Genomic DNA, 21,357 nt, shown 5'->3' on the forward strand with positions numbered 1-21,357 from the left:
AGAAACAAAGTTTTTAAATTCTTTTCTCTGCATTTATTCAAGATTTTATTTTATAGACTATTGTTTATGGCTGAGCGATTACTGAGGCCTATCATAACTTTTCACTTGATGGATATTAGCTAATGAATGAGGATTCATTCTTACCGACAAGGTGCCGAATTTTTGAAGACTTTTTTTAATTGGTTTTTCAGAGTAAGTTGTTGAATGTTTTATTATTGATGCATATATTATTGTACATTTAAAATTAGAATTGATTTCAATTAGCTGAGACTAACAGCAGAAACATTTCTTCAAACTGTAAAATGAATCGTTCATGCCCAATAGCAAGGCAGATAGTCACAACAGCAAGGTAAGTTGTCATACGGAAAACCTGTCTTTAAACAGTTTATTAATGTTTTCAACTAAGTGTAAACACTAAAACAATTATGAAACGGAACCATTTACGGAGAAGCAAAAAATGTGATGCATAAATATCAGATTATTGTTTTGAACAACAATTCTGATCTATAAATTGATTTTAATCAAATTAATAGCATTTTAAACAACTTACCCTTGCCAAATTGTATCTATACAGTTCTACCTTTTAGTTAGTTCTGTAGTTGAGTCTTGTTTTACTGTATCCCAGTGTGTTTATATTGTATTGTTTACACTTATTGTTAAATTTTTTTAGAAGGTTTTAAAATATATGTTGCTGCTAGAAAACACACCTTTGTGTACATATACTTTTGACTCAAAATCTTAGACATGGCTATTATGACAGAATCTCCTTGTCAGATTTGACATTGGAGTTTGCTAGTTTGCTCCTGAAGTGCTTATTTTGACATTCAGTTGTGAGGCATTGAAGGAGCTGCATTCAACCATAAATTATATGAATGCCTCCAATCCAGCCAGTTTAAACATACCAGCGGAGCTCAACACACCAATTCCTCAAATTTTGCAGCATTAGCCAACTAATCCGGCAAAGTTTAAATTAATCTGGCAGAGGTTTTTCTTACAAAGTAATCTGAAAACTCAAAAAGCTAATGAATTAGTTATTTTAGATGTTGCAAATCTCCTCTTGTTTTACACAGAAAGATGTGTAGCCTTCCCATGTTGCTGGTTATAATATTGTTTGCCCTGAAGATCCATACAGTCCATCCAGGCAAATGCCCAAAGTTCTGTATCTGTGACAACATCCAGCTCACAGTTGCTTGTGTCAACAAGAATCTCACTGAGGTTCCACCTACCATTGATGAGGTAATCTGTGCAACACCGTGATCACTAGTGCCTTATTTTTGCTAAGGCCTTGCATTGTTTTAATGCTCTGTTCTGTATATCTCCAAGATAACAGTGAAACTCGACCTGAGAGGAAATGACCTGCAGGAGCTTCCTACAGGAGCGTTCACACACATACCTTACCTCACCCACCTGTCTCTGCAGAACAGCAACATCCGAAGAGTTCGGGAAGGAGCCTTCCGCAGACTTGGCCGGCTGGTCTTTCTTAACCTGGCCAACAACAAGATTGAGATCCTGTACCAGGTAAAATGGATTGGCCTTTGTAGCTGTAACCTGGACAACCTTTGCATACATCTCATCATTTTCTCTCCTTACAATCCAGGAGTCATTTGATGGGCTTTCCTCACTGAAGCAGCTGATTATTGACCGGAATAGAGTGGAGGAGATCCAGCCTGGGGCTTTTTCACAGCTTGGCCTTCTCAACCTCCTCTCCCTCACACACAACCAATTGGTGTACATTCCTAACATGGCATTCCAGGGTTTGCAGAACATCAAATGGCTACGTCTCAGTCACAATTCCCTCAATTATCTGGCCACAGAGGCGTTTGCTGGCCTCTTCACTCTTACTCGTTTGAGCCTGGATAACAATGCACTGCAGTTCTTTCCCACTGAGACAATGACACGGTGAGCTTTAAGAAACATTCTGGGTTTAATAGTTATTGCATTAGGTGTCATGAACTAACAATGAAGTGGGTCTTAAAATTAGGTAAATACAGCCTCAAAAGAACAACAACACATGAATATATTACATTGTGTCATTATTCATTTACCAAAAATAAAGCCAAAATGGAGAAGTCATGTGTGACAAACTAAGTACACCCTGTCATTTAATACCTCGTAGAACCACCTTTTTTAGCAGCAATAACTTAAAGTAATCTTTTTCAATATGACTTTATCAGTCTCTCACATCGTTGTGGAGGAATTTGTCCCACTCTTCTTTACCATGTTGCTTTAGTTCATTGAGGTTTGTGGGCATCTGTTTATGCACAGCTCTCTTAAGGTCCTGCCACAGCATTTCAATTGGGTTGAGGTCTGGACTTTGACTGGGCCAGTGAAACACCTTGATTCTTCTCTTTTTCAGCCATTCTGTTGAAGATTTGCTGTTGTGCTTTGGATTGTTTTCCTGCTGCATGGCCCAATTTCAGACAAGCTTTAGCTGTCAGACAGATGGCCTCACATTTGACTCTAGAATACTTTGGTATACAGAGGAGTTCATGGTCGATTTAAAGACTGCAAGGTGCCCCAGTCTGTGGCTGCAAAACCAGCCCAAATCAACACCCCTCCACCACCGTGCTTGACAGTTGGTACGAGGTGTTTGTACTGATATGCTGTGTTTGGTTTTCGCCGAACGTGGCGCTGTGCATTATGGCCAAACATCTCCACTTCTCGTCTGTTCAAATTACATTGTTCCAAAAATCTTTTGGTTTGTTCAGATGCAACTTTGCAAACCTATGCCATGCTGCCATGTTCTTTTTAGGGAGAACTTTTTCTCCTGGTCACCCTTCCAAACAAGGCAGTCGTGGCCTGATGGTTAGAGTGTCAGACGTCAGACTTGAACAAGGCACTTAACTCCCATTCCCTCCCCGGGCACCACAGCAAAATGGCTGCCCACTGTTCCGAGTGTGTGTGTGTTTACTACTCCTAATATGTGTGCACTTCATTAAGTGGGTTAAGTGTATAGAAAAAAATCAGAGTATGGGTTACCATACTTGGCCTTCACATGTCACTTTCACTTAAACAAGCCATACTTATTCAGTCTTTTTCTAATTGTACTGTCACGAACTTTAACATTTAACATGTTAACTGAGACCTGATGAGTCTCTCTTGGGTTTTTGCAGTATCTCTGATCAGTGCACGGTCTGGCCTTTGGGTGAATTTGCTGGGACGTCCACTCTTGGGAAAATTGGCAACTGTCTTAAATGTTCTCCACTTGTGAATAATCTTCTTCACTGTAGAATGAAGGACGTCAGATTGTTTGGAAATGGCCTTGTAACCCTTCCTAGACTGATGGGCAGCAACAATTTCTTCTCTAAGATCATTGCTGATGGGATTGTGTTAACACCACAGCCTACCTAAGTATTGTTGCTGACCATGTCAATCCCTTTATGACCACAGTATACCTACTGTATCTTCTGATGGCTACTTCCAGCAGGATAACGCGCAATGTCACAAAGCTCAAATCATCTCAAATGGGTTTCTTGAACATAACAATGAGTTCACTATACTGGCCTTCACAGTCACCCGATCACAATCCACTTAGAGCACCTGACCTTTGGGATGTGGTGGAATGGGAGATTCGCATCATGGATGTGCAGCTGACAAATCTGCAGCAACTGAGTGATGCTGTCATGTCAATATGGACCAAATGTCTGAGGGATGTTTCCAGCACCTTGTTGAATCTATGCCATGTAGAACCTGGTTTGAGCCCCTTTTGCCTTCAGAACTGCTATAATTCTTCGTATAGACACACACACATATATATATACACTCACCGGCCACTTTATTAGGTACACCTGTCCAACTGCTCGTTAACACTTAATTTCTAAGCAGCCAATCACATGGCGGCAACTCAGTGCATTTAGGCATGTAGACATGGTCAAGACAATCTCCTGCAGTTCAAACCGAGCATCAGTATGGGGAAGAAAGTTGATTTGAGTGACTTTGAACGTGGCATGATTGTTGGTGCCAGAAGGGCTGGTCTGAGTATTTCAGAAACTGCTAATCTACTGGGATTTTCACGCACAACCATCTCTAGGGTTTACAGAGAATGGTCCGAAAAAGAAAAAACATCCAGTGAGCGGCAGTTCTGTGGGCGGAAATGCCTTGTTGATGCCAGAGGTCAGAGGAGAATGGCCAGACTGGTTCGAGCTGATAGAAGGGCAACAGTGACTGAAATAACCACTCGTTACAACCGAGGTATGCAGCAAAGCATTTGTGAAGCCACAACACGCACAACCTTGAGGCGGATGGGCTACAACAGCAGAAGACTCCACCGGGTACCACTCATCTCCACTACAAATAGGAAAAAGAGGCTACAATTTGCAAGAGCTCACCAAAATTGAACAGTTGAAGACTGGAAAAATGTTGCCTGGTCTGATGAGTCTCGATTTCTGTTGAGACATTCAGATGTTAGAGTCAGAATTTGGCGTAAACAGAATGAGAACATGGAACCATCATGCCTTGTTACCACTGTGCAGGCTGGTGGTGGTGGTGTAATGGTGTGGGGGATGTTTTCCTGGCACACTTTAGGCCCCTTAGTGCCAATTGGGCATCGTTTAAATGCCACGGCCTACCTGAGCATTGTTTCTGACCATGTCTATCCCTTTATGGCCACCATGTACCCATCCTCTGATGGCTACTTCCACCATGTCACAAAGCTCTAATCATTTCAAATTGGTTTCTTGAACATGACAATGAGTTCACTGTACTAAAATGGCCTCCACAGTCACCAGATCTCAACCCAATAGAGCATCTTTGGGATGTGGTGGAACGGGAGATTCGCATCATGGATGTGCAGCCGACAAATCTGCGGCAACTGTGTGATGCCATCATGTCAATATGGACCAAACTCCCTGAGGAATGCTTCCAGCACCTTGTTGAATCTATGCCACGAAGAATTGAGGCAGTTCTGAAGGCAAAAGGGGGTCCAACCCGTTACTAGCATGGGGTACCTAATAAAGTGGCCGGTGAGTGTATATATATAATCAGTTTAAAAAAAAACTTATTTTAAAAGCAGAGCAGTATTTCTTGCTCTCATTTTTCTCATTATTTTCTTTCCTTCTCTCCAGACTTCCAGAAGTAACTCGCTTAGAGCTAAGTTACAACCCCATGACCTACCTTGGAGAGGAGTCTGTATCTATGCCCAAGCTCACTCACCTCCTCCTGGATCACAACTCCCTGCAAGATTTTTCAAATGCAGCTATCCTGCTCTCTCCTCGTCTCGCTCATCTGGACCTAAGCCATAACCAGCTGCGCGTCCTTCAGCCAATGGCCCCTGGCTCTCCCAAACTGACTCGCATCAATCTGGCAGGCAACCCCATCTACTGCAGCTGCTACATGCGGCCTCTGCGCGAGTGGGCGATACGGGAGCGCATTCGCCTGGGTGGTACATGTGGAGGTCCTGCACATCTGTCCGATGAGAATCTGGAAGCGGTACAGCCAGTTGATTTGCGCTGTCAGAGCCAGGAGGCCATGTTGAGGGCTGAGCTGGAGGAGCAGAGAAGACTGCCTACACTGCCCACAACCCCACCCCCAGATAAAGTCAAATGCCCAGCCAACTGTGAATGTGAGGTGAGCGAAAACTTACTGGGGTTAATGCAAAAATATTACAGAGTGACTAAAAGGTCTTTAGGTCAGTGACATGATGCCCTACCCTCAAAATACTTAAAAAATGCAATTCACATAATCAATGACTTGACTGCACCTCTTTTACGATGTATGTTTTTAATTTCTGAATTAAAATTCATTTTGATATTTTTTGGAGGGCATAAAATCAAAGATTTCTGGCTGATACAACTGTCCTGATATCACAATGAAGAAAAAAAACTCATTAAAAGAATAAAATTCTTGGAAGGAAGCATCTATATAGTGCTTTTATTTTGTACTGTTGTACACCCAACACACGTGTTCAAGGTAAGAAAGATATGTGATCACTTACTGCTTCATGGTTACAACATTTTTGAGTAATTAAACTGAAATATTTCTTGAAAATATAAATAATTTTAAGTCCTATGTAACCAACATGAAGACAATGTGAACATTCCTATTAAATTGGCACTAAAAAAATAAAAAATAAAATAAAAAATGTCTATCTTAAACACTAGTATTCATAGTTATTATAAAACATTTTTATTATTTGAAATAAAATAAACGAACTAAAAATTAAATACAAAAAAACTTATTTTATTTATCATTTCCGTTTATTTTAGGTTGAAGTCCTAAAATAACAAAAACTAGAAGCTAAAACTTTATGTAGACATCTAAAAAAAATGAAAATACAAATGTGAAAATATAAAAATAAAATCTAATTCAAAATATTAACAACAACTATAATAGTATAACAATGATTCTGAAATAACACTGACACACATTGTCATTGACTCACATACATTTTGTAGGCTGACAACCACCACTCTTCTTGCGAAAACAAAGGCCACATCAAGATCCCTCGTGGTTTTTCACCAGACACACGCTTGCTGGACTTGCGGGGCAACCATTTCCACTACATCCCAGCAAACAGTTTCCCAGGTGTTGCAGAAGTGGTTTCCCTTCATTTGCAACGCTGCAAGATCCACGAGGTAGAAGATGGGGCTTTCAATGGTATGAAGAGTCTAGTCTACCTCTACCTCTCAGAAAATGAGCTTACTTCATTGAGTCCCGAGGCGTTTAAGGGGTTGCCCCGCCTCACTTACCTCCATCTGGAAAAGAATCGTTTCACCCAGTTCCCCAAAGGAGCATTCAAGCTGCTGCCTGGTCTGCTGGCTCTGCACATGGAGGACAATGATATTGCTAAACTGGAAGCAGGACTCCTGACCGGCGCTGAGAAACTGAGGGGGCTCTATCTCACTTCCAACGCCATCACAGCGATTGCTCCTAGGGCCTTTGATCCTGCACCTGACTTGGATACTCTTCATCTAGGCAGCAACAAACTGAAGGAGGTTCCAAGTGAGGCCTTTTCTAAAGCCGGCAGCCTAGCAGAGCTTAATCTCTCTCGCAACCCTATTCGCTGGATCGGAGCAGGAGGTTTTCAGTCAATCGCTGCCACACTTAAACATCTTTACCTTAATCATATGGGTTTAGAAAAGGTAAGGACAAAACCATTTCTAATGCTACAACAAGAACGCCAAACTCGGTTTAAATCTCTCTTTCCTTTTGAAGGTATCTAAAGATTCTCTGGCAGGACTGGGGTCTGGTCTGCGGAGTCTGTTTCTTGAAGGGAACCAGCTTGAGGAGCTGCCGAACTTGAGTCCACTCACAGGACTCGAGGTCATAAACTTGGCAGAGAATCCACTGCTCTGTGATTGTCCACTGCTGCCTCTTCGCAAGTGAGTTTTGCTTGGAAAATGCACACTACCGTTCAAAATTAAGAGGGCACTGAGGACCTTTAATTAACAAAGATGGATTTTAGTGATCAAAAGTGATATAAATGCAAAATATTTTAAGGTTTTTTTTAAACTTTCTATTCATTCTGAAAAAAAATTATCATGGTTTTCACAAGAATATTAAAGCAGCACAACTGTTTTCTACATTGATAATAAGAAATGTTTCTTACCAAATCAGCATATTAGAGTGATTTTTGTAGGATCATGAGACACTGAAGACTGAAATAATGGCTGCTGAAAATTCAGCTTTGCCAAAGGAATAAATTACATTTTAAAATAGTTTTTTTTTTTAATTGTAATAATATTTTACAATTAGTTTTTACTGTATTTATACTGTTATCTATACGCATTTTGAGCTTTCCGCGTGTGTGTCCACGCCGAAATTAACCGTCATCTTTTGCGTGTATGTGTACGCCGTTAAATGTCCGAGTGATTCCGCGTGTATGTACACACGCCGTTAAATGTACGAGCGAAACAAAGCAAAATGTATATTTACATCTGTGGAGCAATATTTTTTTTCCTAGGATGGTAGGGGAAGACTCATAAATGGTATTAACTCCAGTGACGGGTAGGTTTAGGGACGGGGTTGGGGTAGGTCGTATATTTATATATACAGTAATGTAACGTTAAGTCAAGGCGTTGATAAACACGCTGAAAAGCGAGTATGCGTGTTGATAGCACGCCAAAAATGGAAATGCAAATTGGCGTGTCATACATACGCCATTTCATGAGATCAGTCTACTCAAAAACACAAAAAAGACAGAGGTGAGAAAACAGCGGTTAAGAAAGCATCTGATTGTAGCTATGTGGATGTTTGCACAAGCTCTGCAATAGCTATGTGGATGTTTGCACAAGCTCTGCAATTCGGCATTATAGTCATGTCGTGTTCATTTATATACCACTGTCCATAATATATTGCTTTACAGTATTAAACATGAAAAACTTTTAACTAAACCTGACTTTCACCGAAAGGTGACTTGACTTAAATCTTCATTTTCTGCTATAAAGCAGCTCTCGACTTTGTTCATGTTTTTACTTGCTTATGACCTCAGCGGACTAAAGTCGGAGCCCCAGCGCACACATACCTATTATGTATTCGCCATGAACCAATGGTAGTTTGAAGGTTTTTACCAGCCAGAGCAAAGTTTGCTTTGGCAAGCTGTTTCCAACTCCCAAAACAAACTACAAACAAACTTTGTTTTAACCTGATTTTGTTGGAAATGTCATCACACCAGTTCGTTCTTCGATTAAGCTTGAAGTACACTACCAGTCAAAAGTTTTGGATCCGTAAGATTTTTAATGTTTTTAAAAGAAGTCTCTTCTGCTCACCAAGGCTGCATTTATTTGATTTAAAGGGGTCATATAATGCCATTTTTGTACAAGCTAATATGATTCTTTAGAGTCTAAATTAAAACTTTGTAATATACTTTAATTAAAAATTCTCATTAGTATTGTAAGAAAACACTTATTTTACCTGGTCAAAAACAGCTCTGTTTTCAGCACGCCGTTTCAGTGCATATGACTTTAAATGATCATGAGCTGTGCTCACCCCGCCTCTCTGTTCTGTGTACACCGTTTGTAACACAATAACCATAACGCACTGTTCATTATAGACGTGGGATTATGAATTATATTGAGAACGTCGTACATAGAAAACATGCCGTAATGTACCCTGAGTGTAAACCTTAGACGCATTCATTGTGAAGCGTGCATCTAGCGATTTGCAAAGATTAATATAAATATTAAAGATTAATAAAACGTTACACTCACTTCAGTTATTTTGGAGGTTCAGCAGGAACACGAATAGTTGGTACCGGTCCAGGAGCAGCTTCTTAGCAAAACCAGCTTTATACTGACCCTCCTCGTTTATAAGCAGTCTGGTGTGTGAAATGATTGGCGCAAATATGAAAGCATTGACGTTGCTCGTGGGGAATATTCCCTTCGAAAACAAACTCAGCCACTGCGTCTTCAGCGGTTCGGATTTAGGAACATTAAAATGACTGCTGTGTTCGTTATTACACCCAAGAACAGAACACCACAATCGCTTAGACGCCATTCTGCTCATAGACAGTGCTCCAGCATATCAACAATGACCGCGCCGGTCCGCGCAGACTATGATTGACAGCTGGCTCACGAGCGAGGGCGGGTCTGTGTTGAAACCCGGCTGTCAATCAACAATCGCGGGAGGGGCGTCCGACCGTGTGACGTCACACGGTCGAACGGCTTGATTTGAGGCAGGGGAAAACATATAAGGAGATTAAAACAAAAACACTGGATGGATTTTTATCATTTTATGATGTTTGTGTACAGGCACTGCCAACACACATTTCAGTACAATCAACTTGTAAAAGTGCATGTACCATTATATGACCCCTTTAAAACAAAACAAAAAACAACAACAGTAATATTGTTTTCTATTTTAATATATTTTTAAATATAATTTATTTCTGTGATCAAAGCTGAATTTTCAGCATCATTACTCCAGTATTCAGTGTCGCATGATCCTTCAGAAATAATTCTAATATGTGGATTTGATGCTCAAAAATGATCAATTTTCAGGATTCTTTGATGAATAGAAAGTTCAAAAGAACAGCTTTGAAATAGAATCTTTTGTAACATTATAAATGTCTTTATTGTAACTTTTGATCAATTTAATTAATCCTTGATGAATAAAAGTATTGATTTATTTTATTTCTTTCCCCCAAAAAATGTAATAAAAATTCTTACTGACCAAACTTTTGAACGGTAGTGTTTAATGTTACAAAAGCTTTCTATTTCAGATAAATACTGTTCTTTTTAGCTCTATTCATCAAAGAATCCTGAAATAAAAATGCAAATGACTTTTCAACATTGGTAATAATGAGAAATGTTTCTTGAGCATCAAATCATGAAATAAGAATGATTTCTGAAGGATCATGCGACACTCAAGACTAGAGTAATGATGCTGAAAAGTCAGCTTTGATCACAGGAATAAATTACACTTTACTTTATATTCACATAGAAAACAGCTGTTTTAAATTGTAATATTTCACAATGTTACTGTTTTGGTTGTTGTTGTATTTTAATCAAATAAATGCAGCCTTGGTGAGCAGAAAATACTTATTTTAACAACATTTAAAAATAATTCCAATTCAAAACTTTTGACTGGTAGTGTATATCGGGCCTTTAATTCAATATGATATAACCCTTCTATTGTTCCTTCTGCTTCTAGGTGGATTGAGCAGGTGAATCTGAAAGTCAGAGCCACCTGTGGCCACCCTCCAGAACTCAGAGGTCAAAGGGTCAAAGTTGTCCATATTTTTAAGAGTTGCCCAGGGGAAAAGCCTCCTACTCAGCACCCCAAACCAACTAAGGCCACAAAGACTGAATCTGCTCTAATCAGTCCTCCAAAAGTCATTAAGATAGTTAGAGCCAAAGGCAAAAGTGTAAAACCTAAAACAGTGCAGAAAAGGACCATGAAGAAAAGGAAGTCAGTGTGATCCTGCTGTATTTACACTGCTGTTATTGATTTAAATAAACAAAACCCTAACCCTCTTTTAAACTAAGTTTACATCAGTGAGGGTGCTAGTTTATTTATGACTGTTTAGAGTGTAGAATTAACCTGCTTAATGCAGTTTTAGTTTACAAGCGATCTACTATGCTGGTCAATAAAAATGAAAATATTAATTAATACTTTTTAAAACCCTTAAAAAAAACTGATCTTACCTTGCGTGTTGTTATAAAAATGTTCTGTTTTCAACATTTATGATGAATCTTTAAAGGCTTATGAGCAGGTATATAATAAATTAAAATGTGTAATTTTAATTCAGTATCTTCCATATTATGCAATGATTCCGTATTGCAAGCATCTACATTACTCTGTAAACTTCAATTCTGTTGCGAAAAATGAATAAAAGTCAGAAAATGCCTTAACACAACTTATGTCATTTTAATACAAGATTGCAGAAAATGTGCACTGTATAAAAATAACAATATCGCTCAACTATACCTGTTGTTTTACACTAACAGTTTGGTTAATTAAATAACTACCAGTGTTTAAGTAGTGATCACTGGGAACTACAGGTGGTGGGTTAAACCGAGACGTCTTCCTGTTTGAAGATTGTTAAAGCTGCTGGGTTGGTGCTTTCTTTGCTTTGTTCACTGGATAATATGGGGGTTTCCATTTCCTCCACCTTCACTTTTACTGCAATAACTGTGTTAGAGAGAGAGACAGGGAATCCATGTCAGAACTATATTTAAAAAAGAAATATATTTTAAGATGAAATGCTACATACTTTCATCCTCAGGTTCAGCCTTTATTTGTAAGATGGGGGCTGTGACGAAGGGTTTGCCTGCTTCTTGTTGTTGATTTGTGACGTTTGGTGCCTCTTGTGGTCGATTCGTCTCTGGATTCTCATTACGCTGAGTAGGCTGGGTTTTAGATGTGCATTTATTTGTGTTTTTCTTTACAAATCTTCGTCCTACAATGACAAATACAGAATAGTAAGAGAATGAAGGAAAGATAATGACAACACAATGCAAATCTACTCGAGGGGAATTTTATGAAAGTAACCATCATGTGCTTTAATTGTCTATCATTCAAAATTGAATATTTAATATTTTTTCTTTAAAGAAGAAACTAAGAATAAAATGAAATGAAACATACTCCTTTTCCCCAAAAAAGGTTTTGCCTTTTTGCTTGTGTTCGAGCGTTCCTGACCCTGAGGTGGTTCTACACAGAGAGCACAATATAACATGAAAACCAAATTTTGGAGTGCATATATGAATACTGTGAGAATTACAATAATCTACCTGGTCCGATGGGTGGCTGCAGCTGGTAGCCAGTGATTTCACACCAGCCCACGGGGTAAATTTCAGGGGACTGACAGTCTACCCACTGATCAAACTCAGGCTCCCAGCCATCAAAGTGGAGAAGGAGAAGCCGGCCTACGCAGCGCCTAACAGTGGCCACACACACCAGCCGGGGCTCCATGAGGTCCACTGCCTCTAGCTTCATACCTGGGGTAAAGCCGTGGCCTACATCATCCTGGGAAAGACGTATGAGGAAGGGACCACAAGACCAGCTTAAAAAACATTACACCCACAGATGCAGTAACACATTTTAATTGGCTCAATTGTCAAAATAAAAGGTTTACCGTGTTGAAAAGTCTTCGTGGAGCAGCTAGAGTTCCTGTTTCTTCTAAATATTTTGCCCATGTGAAAGTAGCATGATCATAACCTGATGAGAAAGGAGACAATATCAACAAACACTGTATGAAATTGCAAATATAGGCTTCAATATTGATTTTTGTTGCAAGAAGACCACTGGAATAATCGGTTGAGCACATTACCAGGAGGTAGAGTAAGAGGGATGTCGTTGCTCTCGCAATATCCAACAGGTAAAATGGCATGTGAGCTGGCATGGTAGCAAAACCAGTCAGAACCGTCACCGATCTCGACACCATCAATGCCTACCATAATGTATCCATCCAGCAACAACTGAGTGATAAGATTAGCCAGGTCAGTGCAATTACTTTCAACAAGGCAATGTGCAATATTCATTTAAAGTCATAAATAAATAGTGGCTGTGTCGTACCTTACGGACTGATGCAACGCAGATGTTCCCAAGGTTCAGAGGATCAACTGCTTCAAGTTTCATGCCTTCCTCAAAAAACGTATTTCCCAAATAAACGGTCCTCAACTGCATACAGCAAGGAATTATACATACTACGGTAGACGATTACATGACAAGATTTTAAAACTAACATTAACACAAAATGAAAACATTTTTTTTTTAACAATATTTTAGTTCATGATATACGCACTAACCTTCTTAAACTGATCTGGCACACTGTTTTGAAGGACTTTACGAAATGCTGGATGGCTACCCATGTTGACATTCACATCTGTGTCAGAAAAACCATGCATGACATCATTACAAATCACCTAATGGCAAAAATACAGAGTGAAGAATATGGAAAAACAAAAGGTATTTTATTTGCCATTTTATCTCACACAATTGTTTAGTTTTGTTCCACATTTTTTCTTTTTTGGGTTCCATACAAAAAAAAATATTTTTGCTGTAAGAAGTCTACATGATGACATCATAAAAATCCGGCCTCTGATTGGTGCCTACTCAGTAGATTGCCCAGACCTGTTGAGATCAGAACAGAAAATTGATCTATATGGAAGAACGTGGTCAAGGTAAGAAACGTGCAGGCTGCCAGCTTTCCAAAAATGTTTTGCATAAATTGCTATCATTTTTAACAGTTCATGTTAAGTTTTGGTGTTCGTTTTAGTAGCCTAGGCTAAATAGTTTACCAATTTACATAATGTTCTTGAAAACTATTATACCAGACTGCCTGACACATAATATATTATTAGATTTATGATTAACAATCAAATGATTAATTAGTTAGAAACTAGTTGGTATGAATACAGGTGCTATTAGTTTGTCTAGGGGCCGTATTTTAACGATCTAAGCACATGGTCTAAAGCGCACACACGGCCCAAGCGCACTTAAGTCTTCACCGAGAAAATTGAAAGCATCAGAACCACAATCGTAAACGCTCAATCTTTGCTCGCGCCTTGTAATTCAGTCGCAATTTTTCACCCCGCGAGAACAATTACAATGCTTTACGACCATAGAACAAAAAGAGCTAAATAAACTTATCGCCTCATCTAAAACAACAACATGCTTATTAGATCCTATACCAACTAAACTACTGAAAGAAGTGTTACCTATAGTGGAAGAACCTCTTCTCAATATCATTAACTCGTCTTTATCTTTAGGTCATGTTCCAAGAACATTCAAGCTGGCAGTTATAAAACCTCTTATTAAGAAACCACAATTAGACCCAAATAACCTAGCAAACTACAGACCCATTTCAAATCTTACATTTATGTCTAAAATATTAGAAAAAGTTGTGTTCGCTCAACTCGGCTCTTTCTTGCAAGAAAACGACATCTATGAAAAGTTTCAGTCTGGATTCAGGCCACATCATAGCACTGAAACTGCGCTTGTTAGAATCACAAATGATTTACTTTTAGCTTCTGACCAAGGCTGTATCTCAGTACTAGTTTTACTCGATCTTAGCGCTGCGTTCGACACTATAGATCACACAATACTCTTAGATCGACTACAAAATTACACTGGTGTTCAAGGACAAGCATTAAGCTGGTTCAGATCATATTTATCTGAACGCTACCATTTCGTCTACTTAAATGGAGAAAAATCGATCGTAACTTCGGCAAACTATGGAGTGCCGCAGGGATCTGTGTTAGGCCCTTTATTATTCTCAATATATATGCTGCCACTTGGTAATATTCTAAGGAAACATGGAATTAGTTTCCACTGTTATGCTGATGACACTCAAATATATATTTCATCACGGCCAGATGAATACGCGAAATTATCCAAATTGACAGAGTGTGTTAAAGATATAAAAGATTGGATGACGCGTAATTTTCTTTTATTAAATCCAGACAAGACAGAGGTAATACTTATCGGATCTAAAAACCGTCCACAAAACCTTTCACAGCACGACTTTAACATATTAGGATGCCCTGTTACTTTATCCGCTACAGTAAAAGACCTGGGTGTTACATTAGACTGCAACCTGTCTTTTGAAAAGCATATTTCATATGTTACAAAAACAGCCTTTTTCCACCTTAGAAACATTGCTAAGCTACGTAATATGCTATCAGTCTCTGATGCAGAAAAGTTAGTTCATGCATTCATGACCTCGAGACTAGATTACTGTAATGCTTTATTAGCTGTTTGTCCTGCATCTTCAATAAATAAGCTACAGTTAGTCCAAAATGCAGCCGCTAGAGTTCTTACTAGATCAAGAAAATATGATCATATAACACCGATTTTATCGTCACTTCATTGGTTACCTATAAAGTTCCGTATTAATTACAAGGTATTGCTTTTGACCTATAAAGCTCTAAATGGTTTAGCTCCAGTCTATTTAACGGATCTTCTATCGCCCTATAATCCATCGCGCTCTTTAAGATCACTAAATTCGAGGCTTCTGGTCATTCCTAGGATATCCAGATCCACCAAAGGAGGGAGAGCATTTTCACATTTAGCTCCAAAACTCTGGAAAAGCCTTCCTGATATTGTTCATTGCTCAGACTCGCTCTCCCAGTTTAAAACTAGACTAAAGACGCATCTTTTTAGTCTGGCATTGATATAACATTTTTATCTTACAGTTACTGTATATTCGGCCTCTACTTCATAAACGCCAGAGGAGAACTGGCCCCCACTGAGCCTGGGTTCTCCCAAGGTTTTTTTTTTTCTCCGTCGGGTCATCTGATGGAGTTTTAGGACACCATCGGGTCACTTGACGGAGTTTTTCGGTTCCTTGCCACTGTTGCCTTTGGCTTGCTCAGTTTGGGGATTTTCAAATTAAATGACCCATCATACCATTGACTAGCTCTACCAAACTTGGATGTCTTTTTTCCAGTAATAAACAAACACTCTTAGGTTGTTTTGATTGATACTGTGAAGCAGCTTTGGTACAATCTGTATTGTGAAAAGCGCTATATAAATATATTTGACTTGACTTGACTTGACTTAAGTCATGTCTGAATCCACTTTTGCTAGTTTAACGAGAAAAATGGTCGGCACGCCAGGTGCATGGTCTAAAAGGGTTGTCCCTATTCTCTTAATGAGTAATGGGTGTGTTTTGGGCGTAACATGCAATAAACCAATCAGAGTCTCATCTCCCATTCCCTTTAAAAGCTAGTAAAGGCGGATTTGCTGTTTACATGACGGAATTTGAAAGCGGAACGACTGAACGCTTCTCTAGAGAGGAAATGGATCTGCTCGTGCGCAAGGTTAAAGCGTGCAAGCAGACCATCTATGGGACAAGCCGGATTCCACCAAATCTTTATGTACAGAATAATAATCTTTTACATTTATTTTTCATATGTGGCTGGTTTGTGTCCCTGTGTGTGTAATAAGCACAGTGTATGCGAGTTGTGGACCCACCTATAGGCTCATATTACTAATGCGCCCTTTAAAATAAATAAATAAATAAATATTGCGCCATTGACCAACTGAAACCTGGTCTAAAGTCAATGGCGCAATATTTTTTTGCTATTTAAAGGGCGCAAACAGTCTATTTCAGTTGCCACAAAATAGCAACGCGCCAACAATGTGCCTGAACACCCCTCGTTTGGGCGCAAATGGATTTGCTATTTAAACAACGTGGCGCAGGACATGAAAATGATAACTGCTTCAGGCTGAAACTAGCTAAAAACACTTGCGTCACGCGTGTACGGCCCATTGAGTTCGTTACCAAACACCAAGTAACTAAATAAGGATACAATTATGTCTCATTGTTAAACATTAAACTGTTGGTTACTTTAAAACTAACCTTCATCTGGAAGATTACAGGGATATGTGAATATTTGATCTGTTAACTGATGGCATGTCAGATTTGTTGCATGACTCGGGCAGAGAAAAGCTGTTGCTATCAAACATTGTTAATCAACTGAATCAGTGTAATGGTGAAGGGATAGATCAAATAGGCCAATTGATAGAAGGTTTGTGAAGAAATTTCATGCTCCCTTGTAAAAGTATTTTTTTCTTTATTTTGATACATGGTGTGGCTGCTGTAGTTTGTAGTTTATTTTGATACACTTAAAATTAAGGTATTTGGTCTTTTATTTTAAAATACATTTTGATGTATCTTTGCCCAACCCTGCCCGCACGTAACATATGGAAGAAGAATGTGATCCCAGGATTTATTAATTCGTTCCCACGACTGACAACCTAACTAAAACAAGGGAACAATATAATCCATTATGGGAACAAATTCTTTTTTTTTAACCATATTTTTATCTGTCAAATATGAAAGATAACAAGGAAATCCATTACTTACAAATGTACTACTTACATAAACTTCCTTCCCATCCTCCCCTCCCTCAGCATCCACAAATTGAATTACAAATCCGTGGCCACAATATCAATATATAAAAAATGTTCCCTCCCCACGTCCTGTTCGAAGCTCTGTATTTTTCCAACTCATGTAAAGCTTTAAGACTCTTCATGTTTGTACTGACATTTTGTCTATCTGTGGGTGTCTAGGCTTGACTCAATCCATAAATGCCAGTTTCTTCTCACCTGTTTCTTTGATTGAGTGCCCCACTCTTTCAGACCAGCCTACAGGGTGTACTAGAGGACTCTGCGTGTGACACCAGAAATCTGAGAGCACCTCGCCCGAGGGTCCCAGTCCCCCATCCTCATACAGCAGTCTGAGTCGCCCTCCTATGACAGTATCCACCACTGCCAAACGGGTACGGCACACCTGCGAGCGATCAACCACCTCCACGCGAACCCCCTGTCTGAACGCACACCTCAAACTGTCTGCCATCTGAAACACATACAGACGGGAAACAGAGGAAGACAGTTATGCAGCAACTAAAGAAAATCAGATGGCATCAATGGTTTACTAATTTCCCATTGCCTTCACCTTGACATGAAAGTCAACAGGAAGTGTGTGTGCTCCAACTAGTCTCTCCATCAGGTAGGATTTCCAGTCTTTAATATGCTGGTGGACCTCTGAAGGACAAAAAAAGGGTCAAGATTTAGCATTTTTATGGCATTTATACCTAATGACCTACGGTGTAAACATTCACCTTGAGGAGGGACCAGGAGCTTGCTATTCACTGCACACCAGCCTATAGGATGAACATCAGCCGTGCCTATGTTACACCACAGGTCATGGCTGTCATCATCCTCAAAACCCTCATAGCGCAGAAGAGCCTTATAGCCTGAGAGAAACACATCACATCATACAATATATATGACAAAGAATTAATCAATTTATCACACAACATCATATTAGTCCCCATAATCTAACGTTTTATTAAAATAACATTTATTAAATTTCAAACTACTCTGTAAATGTGTAACTATTAAAACCTCTTGGTTTCAATTTACAAATAACTTCCAAAAACCTGTCCGGAGTCATCGGTTTATGAATCGCAGTACACTATATTTATTTTTTGTTTTTTATTAGAAAGAATATTGTATTGTTTAATGAGTATCGTTTCTTTATTGTTTTTGCTTATTCATTTGTGGTTACCAGTCTGTTAAACTCGTTACATTCTATTCAGACTGCAACTAAAGACTTGTCAAATAAAATAACTATAAAGTATAAATATAATATTCATCTTTTCACACTTTACAAAAGGTGAAAAAATTCACTGATGCTCCAGAAGGAAACACAATGCATTAAGAGCAAGGGGTGAAAACTTTTGAACAGGATGAAGATGTGATTTTTCTTATTTTGTTCTTTTTGTTCTGATCTCTTCTTCCCCCCAATAAGGTTTCACAATATTACTTCTTTTTTTTTGTATATTTGATTAAAAGCCTTGGTGAGCATAAGAGACTTCTTTCAAAAGTCTTATCAACCCCAAACTTTTGAAAGGTAGTGTAATTTTAAATATAATATATTGATATTTTTTTATATAAATAAAAAGAATAAAATATTTATTTGCCGTAGTATTCAGCTATGGTGGAGGAAACACAAGAGTTTATATACCTGTCAGCTGTACAACAGTGGCGATCCAGTACACCTTACTAGGCAAGGCTGTATGGGTGTTCAAAACCTCCACTTTTAACCCCACATAGATGTCGTCCCATTGAGCGCAGAGTGGTGCCTGTGAAATGGGCAATAATGTATTGACCATTATAATGCAATAAGTATAATGTGAAGGAAATGTACACATATAGGTAATGTATCATGGTTTTCTACATCTATCACATTTATCCATCACTGGTACATTTCCGGAAGGAGAAGTTCGCTGGATAGAAATAACTCACGTGTCTGAAGCAAGATACAGGAGCAGCGAGGAGGCCACTTTTCTCAAGGTAACTACCCCAGTCAAATCCAGCCAAAGTAGCTTGGAAGAAGACAGGGCAATATGAACATTAAAACAGGCAAAATTACATTTGTAAAGCTCACTGTAGTAAAAAGCGAGAGGGATTTGTGTGTTTTCTTACCATCTTGTCCAAATGCTCTGCTCTCCTGATGCTGCTCAGTGGCCTTTGACTGCAGAGCCTCGGTCTGTGATTTCAGACACAGTTTGTGTGATGACTTCCTTGTGGGCGGCCTTCCCTAAATACAAAGACGCAAAAAATGTAATTACTGTTTGAATAAATATGTATACAATTCTATGACAGAAAATCCCACCTGGAGCCGTGCAAGAATTGAGGCTTTTCTGGAGTTGGATGAGTATGAACGTGAGCAGGACAAACTGCAGAAGCGCTTGGACCTGGAGAAGAAGGTGTTTGTAGTGCCACTGGTTCCACACATTTCACATTTAACTGCAGAAACATGAAATTGAGTGGGGTTTACATATACTTTTCCATGGTACTTGTGTGAGTTCATTAATATAGGGGTTTCTGAATCACCTATTCCATCATTTTCTGCCGGAGAAGAAAGTGTCACAGGATTATTTACTCCGTCATCGCTGGAAATCGGCTGATTGTGGTCTGCTCCATCAAATATTTGCTCTTCTCCATTGTTCTGATTGTCATCCATAAATGTCTCGTCCTGTTCATCATTTTGAAAGAGCAAAGTTATTTATTCATTAATCAAAATGTGTTACATTTGTACAAAATTATATACATGCCAATGGCAACACTATCAACAGTGAAATTAATCTGCAGCAGTCAGGTGGTACAGGTCAGTGCTCTTTAAGTTGTTTTTTTGTTCATTATTATTGTAATGCGATGTGCTTTGAGACATGAGGTAGTTTAAAGCCATCTCTCATGAGGCTTTTTTGTGCTCCCTAATGTACGTGTTTATGTGCTTTGATGCTTTCAAAGCTAGCCCAATTTTGCTAGCCTCTCTGAAAACGGCCTAACCTACCTTTAAGCAAATGCCCTCATTGAAAAGCCATTGCTGTCTCAGAAAAACATCAAAGACATAATGAAGTTTTTGGCAGAATATATAAGTTTATCCACACAGCTTAAACATTTAAAGAAAACAAACTTGTACTAAATTACTTCTACAGTTTTTGTGCAATTCGTGCTAACTTCCTGACCAGTGATTTATGGTTAATCTGGTAAAATGTTTGCCCAGGAGTGTACATTTCAAAATCTATTAAAATATAAAATAGTTATTTAATATTGTAATAATATTTCACAATATTGCTGTTTTTACTGTATTTTTGATCAAATAAATGTAGCCTTGGTGAAAATCTTGATTATTCCAAAATTTTGACCTGTAGTATTCATGTCTCCCAGCCTCAGGCTTTTTCAAAGATTCTACAACTAAACAAAGAGGTATCAGACACTCACTGATGCAAACTGTTGAGGTTCAGTGGTCACTCTGCGTTTCCTTCTCGTACTGCACGGTGGTCGGATAAAAACAGTCGGGACAGCTCCCTCCTTCAGTCTCAGCCCTTTGAATCCCATTGTTTTTGCAACGGCATAAGACTTCGGATCAAAGCAGTCCCTGCTGAAGTGCTCAGAGCATAAATGGGAGTACGTCTTGGCGACCCAAGTTTTGCGGGTCTTCTGGACCTGATTCTCCCATTTGCGGAACTCCACGGGGTCTTTGGGAAATCTGAACATTGAGACATTTTGCCCGCTGAACTTCCCACAGCCATAAGCAACGCATTTGTTGGGCATTTGTATTTTTTATTATATACAGAGGTCCTCAGCGTCTTCAGGAATGCAGTCTGCAGCTGGCTCCAAAGGTTGACTGCGAATAACGTTTAAGAAGCAATAAACTACTTGAATATTTCCACCAGATAATAACATTATAGCCTACCACATTGGTTTACTGTCTCTTGCACTCATTCAATGTTGCAAGCATATAAACAAAGCTTTGAATAACATTAGAGAGTTCTGTATAAATGGTAAAATATGACTAACACAGACGAAGATTCAAAACAATTATATGAACATTCTTGTGTGTAAAAGAGAGCATTTCTCCATTTCTTACCTACTTTGCCTCTTAGAAAATCCAGTGTACAT

General features: G+C 38.9%; 2 protein-coding genes across 2 annotated transcripts; one reads left to right on the top strand and one right to left on the bottom strand.

The window, feature by feature from the left end:
* The first annotated feature begins 1,041 nt into the window (after positions 1-1,041).
* Positions 1,042-11,293, top strand: chadlb (chondroadherin-like b). Its single transcript, XM_056255459.1, has 7 exons — positions 1,042-1,236; positions 1,324-1,518; positions 1,598-1,899; positions 5,064-5,565; positions 6,393-7,079; positions 7,153-7,319; positions 10,588-11,293. The coding sequence occupies exons 1-7, from the start codon at positions 1,075-1,077 to the stop codon at positions 10,853-10,855; spliced, it is 2,283 nt and encodes a 760-aa protein (XP_056111434.1). The 5' UTR covers positions 1,042-1,074; the 3' UTR covers positions 10,856-11,293.
* On the bottom strand, positions 11,285-21,098 carry l3mbtl2 (L3MBTL histone methyl-lysine binding protein 2). Its single transcript, XM_056255458.1, has 17 exons — positions 20,677-21,098; positions 19,786-19,927; positions 19,565-19,698; positions 19,375-19,489; positions 19,195-19,274; positions 18,914-19,031; positions 18,006-18,140; positions 17,840-17,928; positions 17,491-17,740; positions 13,185-13,261; positions 12,952-13,056; positions 12,707-12,854; positions 12,512-12,594; positions 12,168-12,402; positions 12,022-12,087; positions 11,651-11,836; positions 11,285-11,568 (listed from the first exon to the last, which is right to left on the bottom strand). Exons 1-17 carry the CDS (start codon positions 21,007-21,009, stop codon positions 11,447-11,449), a joined length of 2,418 nt encoding a protein of 805 aa, XP_056111433.1. The 5' UTR covers positions 21,010-21,098; the 3' UTR covers positions 11,285-11,446.
* Positions 21,099-21,357: the final 259 nt, after the last annotated feature.

The sequence above is a fragment of the Rhinichthys klamathensis genome, unplaced genomic scaffold (assembly GCF_029890125.1).
Source record: "Rhinichthys klamathensis goyatoka isolate OS25496 unplaced genomic scaffold, OSU_Roscu_1.1 h1tg000121l_1, whole genome shotgun sequence".
In the NCBI taxonomy this organism is placed as follows: Eukaryota; Metazoa; Chordata; class Actinopteri; order Cypriniformes; family Leuciscidae; genus Rhinichthys; species Rhinichthys klamathensis.

What these genes read in the sequence shown, in the direction of transcription:
- chadlb (XM_056255459.1), top strand. Translation starts at nt 1,075, where the DNA reads ATGTGTAGCCTTCCCATGTTGCTGGTTATAATATTGTTTGCCCTGAAG. An exon ending in CCCACTGAGACAATGACACG is followed by an intron (nt 1,900 to 5,063) that starts GTGAGCTTTAAG and finishes CCTTCTCTCCAG; the next exon opens with ACTTCCAGAAGTAACTCGCT. An exon ending in CCACTGCTGCCTCTTCGCAA is followed by an intron (nt 7,320 to 10,587) that starts GTGAGTTTTGCT and finishes TTCTGCTTCTAG; the next exon opens with GTGGATTGAGCAGGTGAATC.
- l3mbtl2 (XM_056255458.1), bottom strand. Translation starts at nt 21,009, where the DNA reads ATGCCCAACAAATGCGTTGCTTATGGCTGTGGGAAGTTCAGCGGGCAA. An exon ending in CAATTCTTGCACGGCTCCAG is followed by an intron (nt 19,490 to 19,564) that starts GTGGGATTTTCT and finishes CTTTGTATTTAG; the next exon opens with GGAAGGCCGCCCACAAGGAA. An exon ending in CACGAAGACTTTTCAACACG is followed by an intron (nt 12,403 to 12,511) that starts GTAAACCTTTTA and finishes CGTCTTTCCCAG; the next exon opens with GATGATGTAGGCCACGGCTT.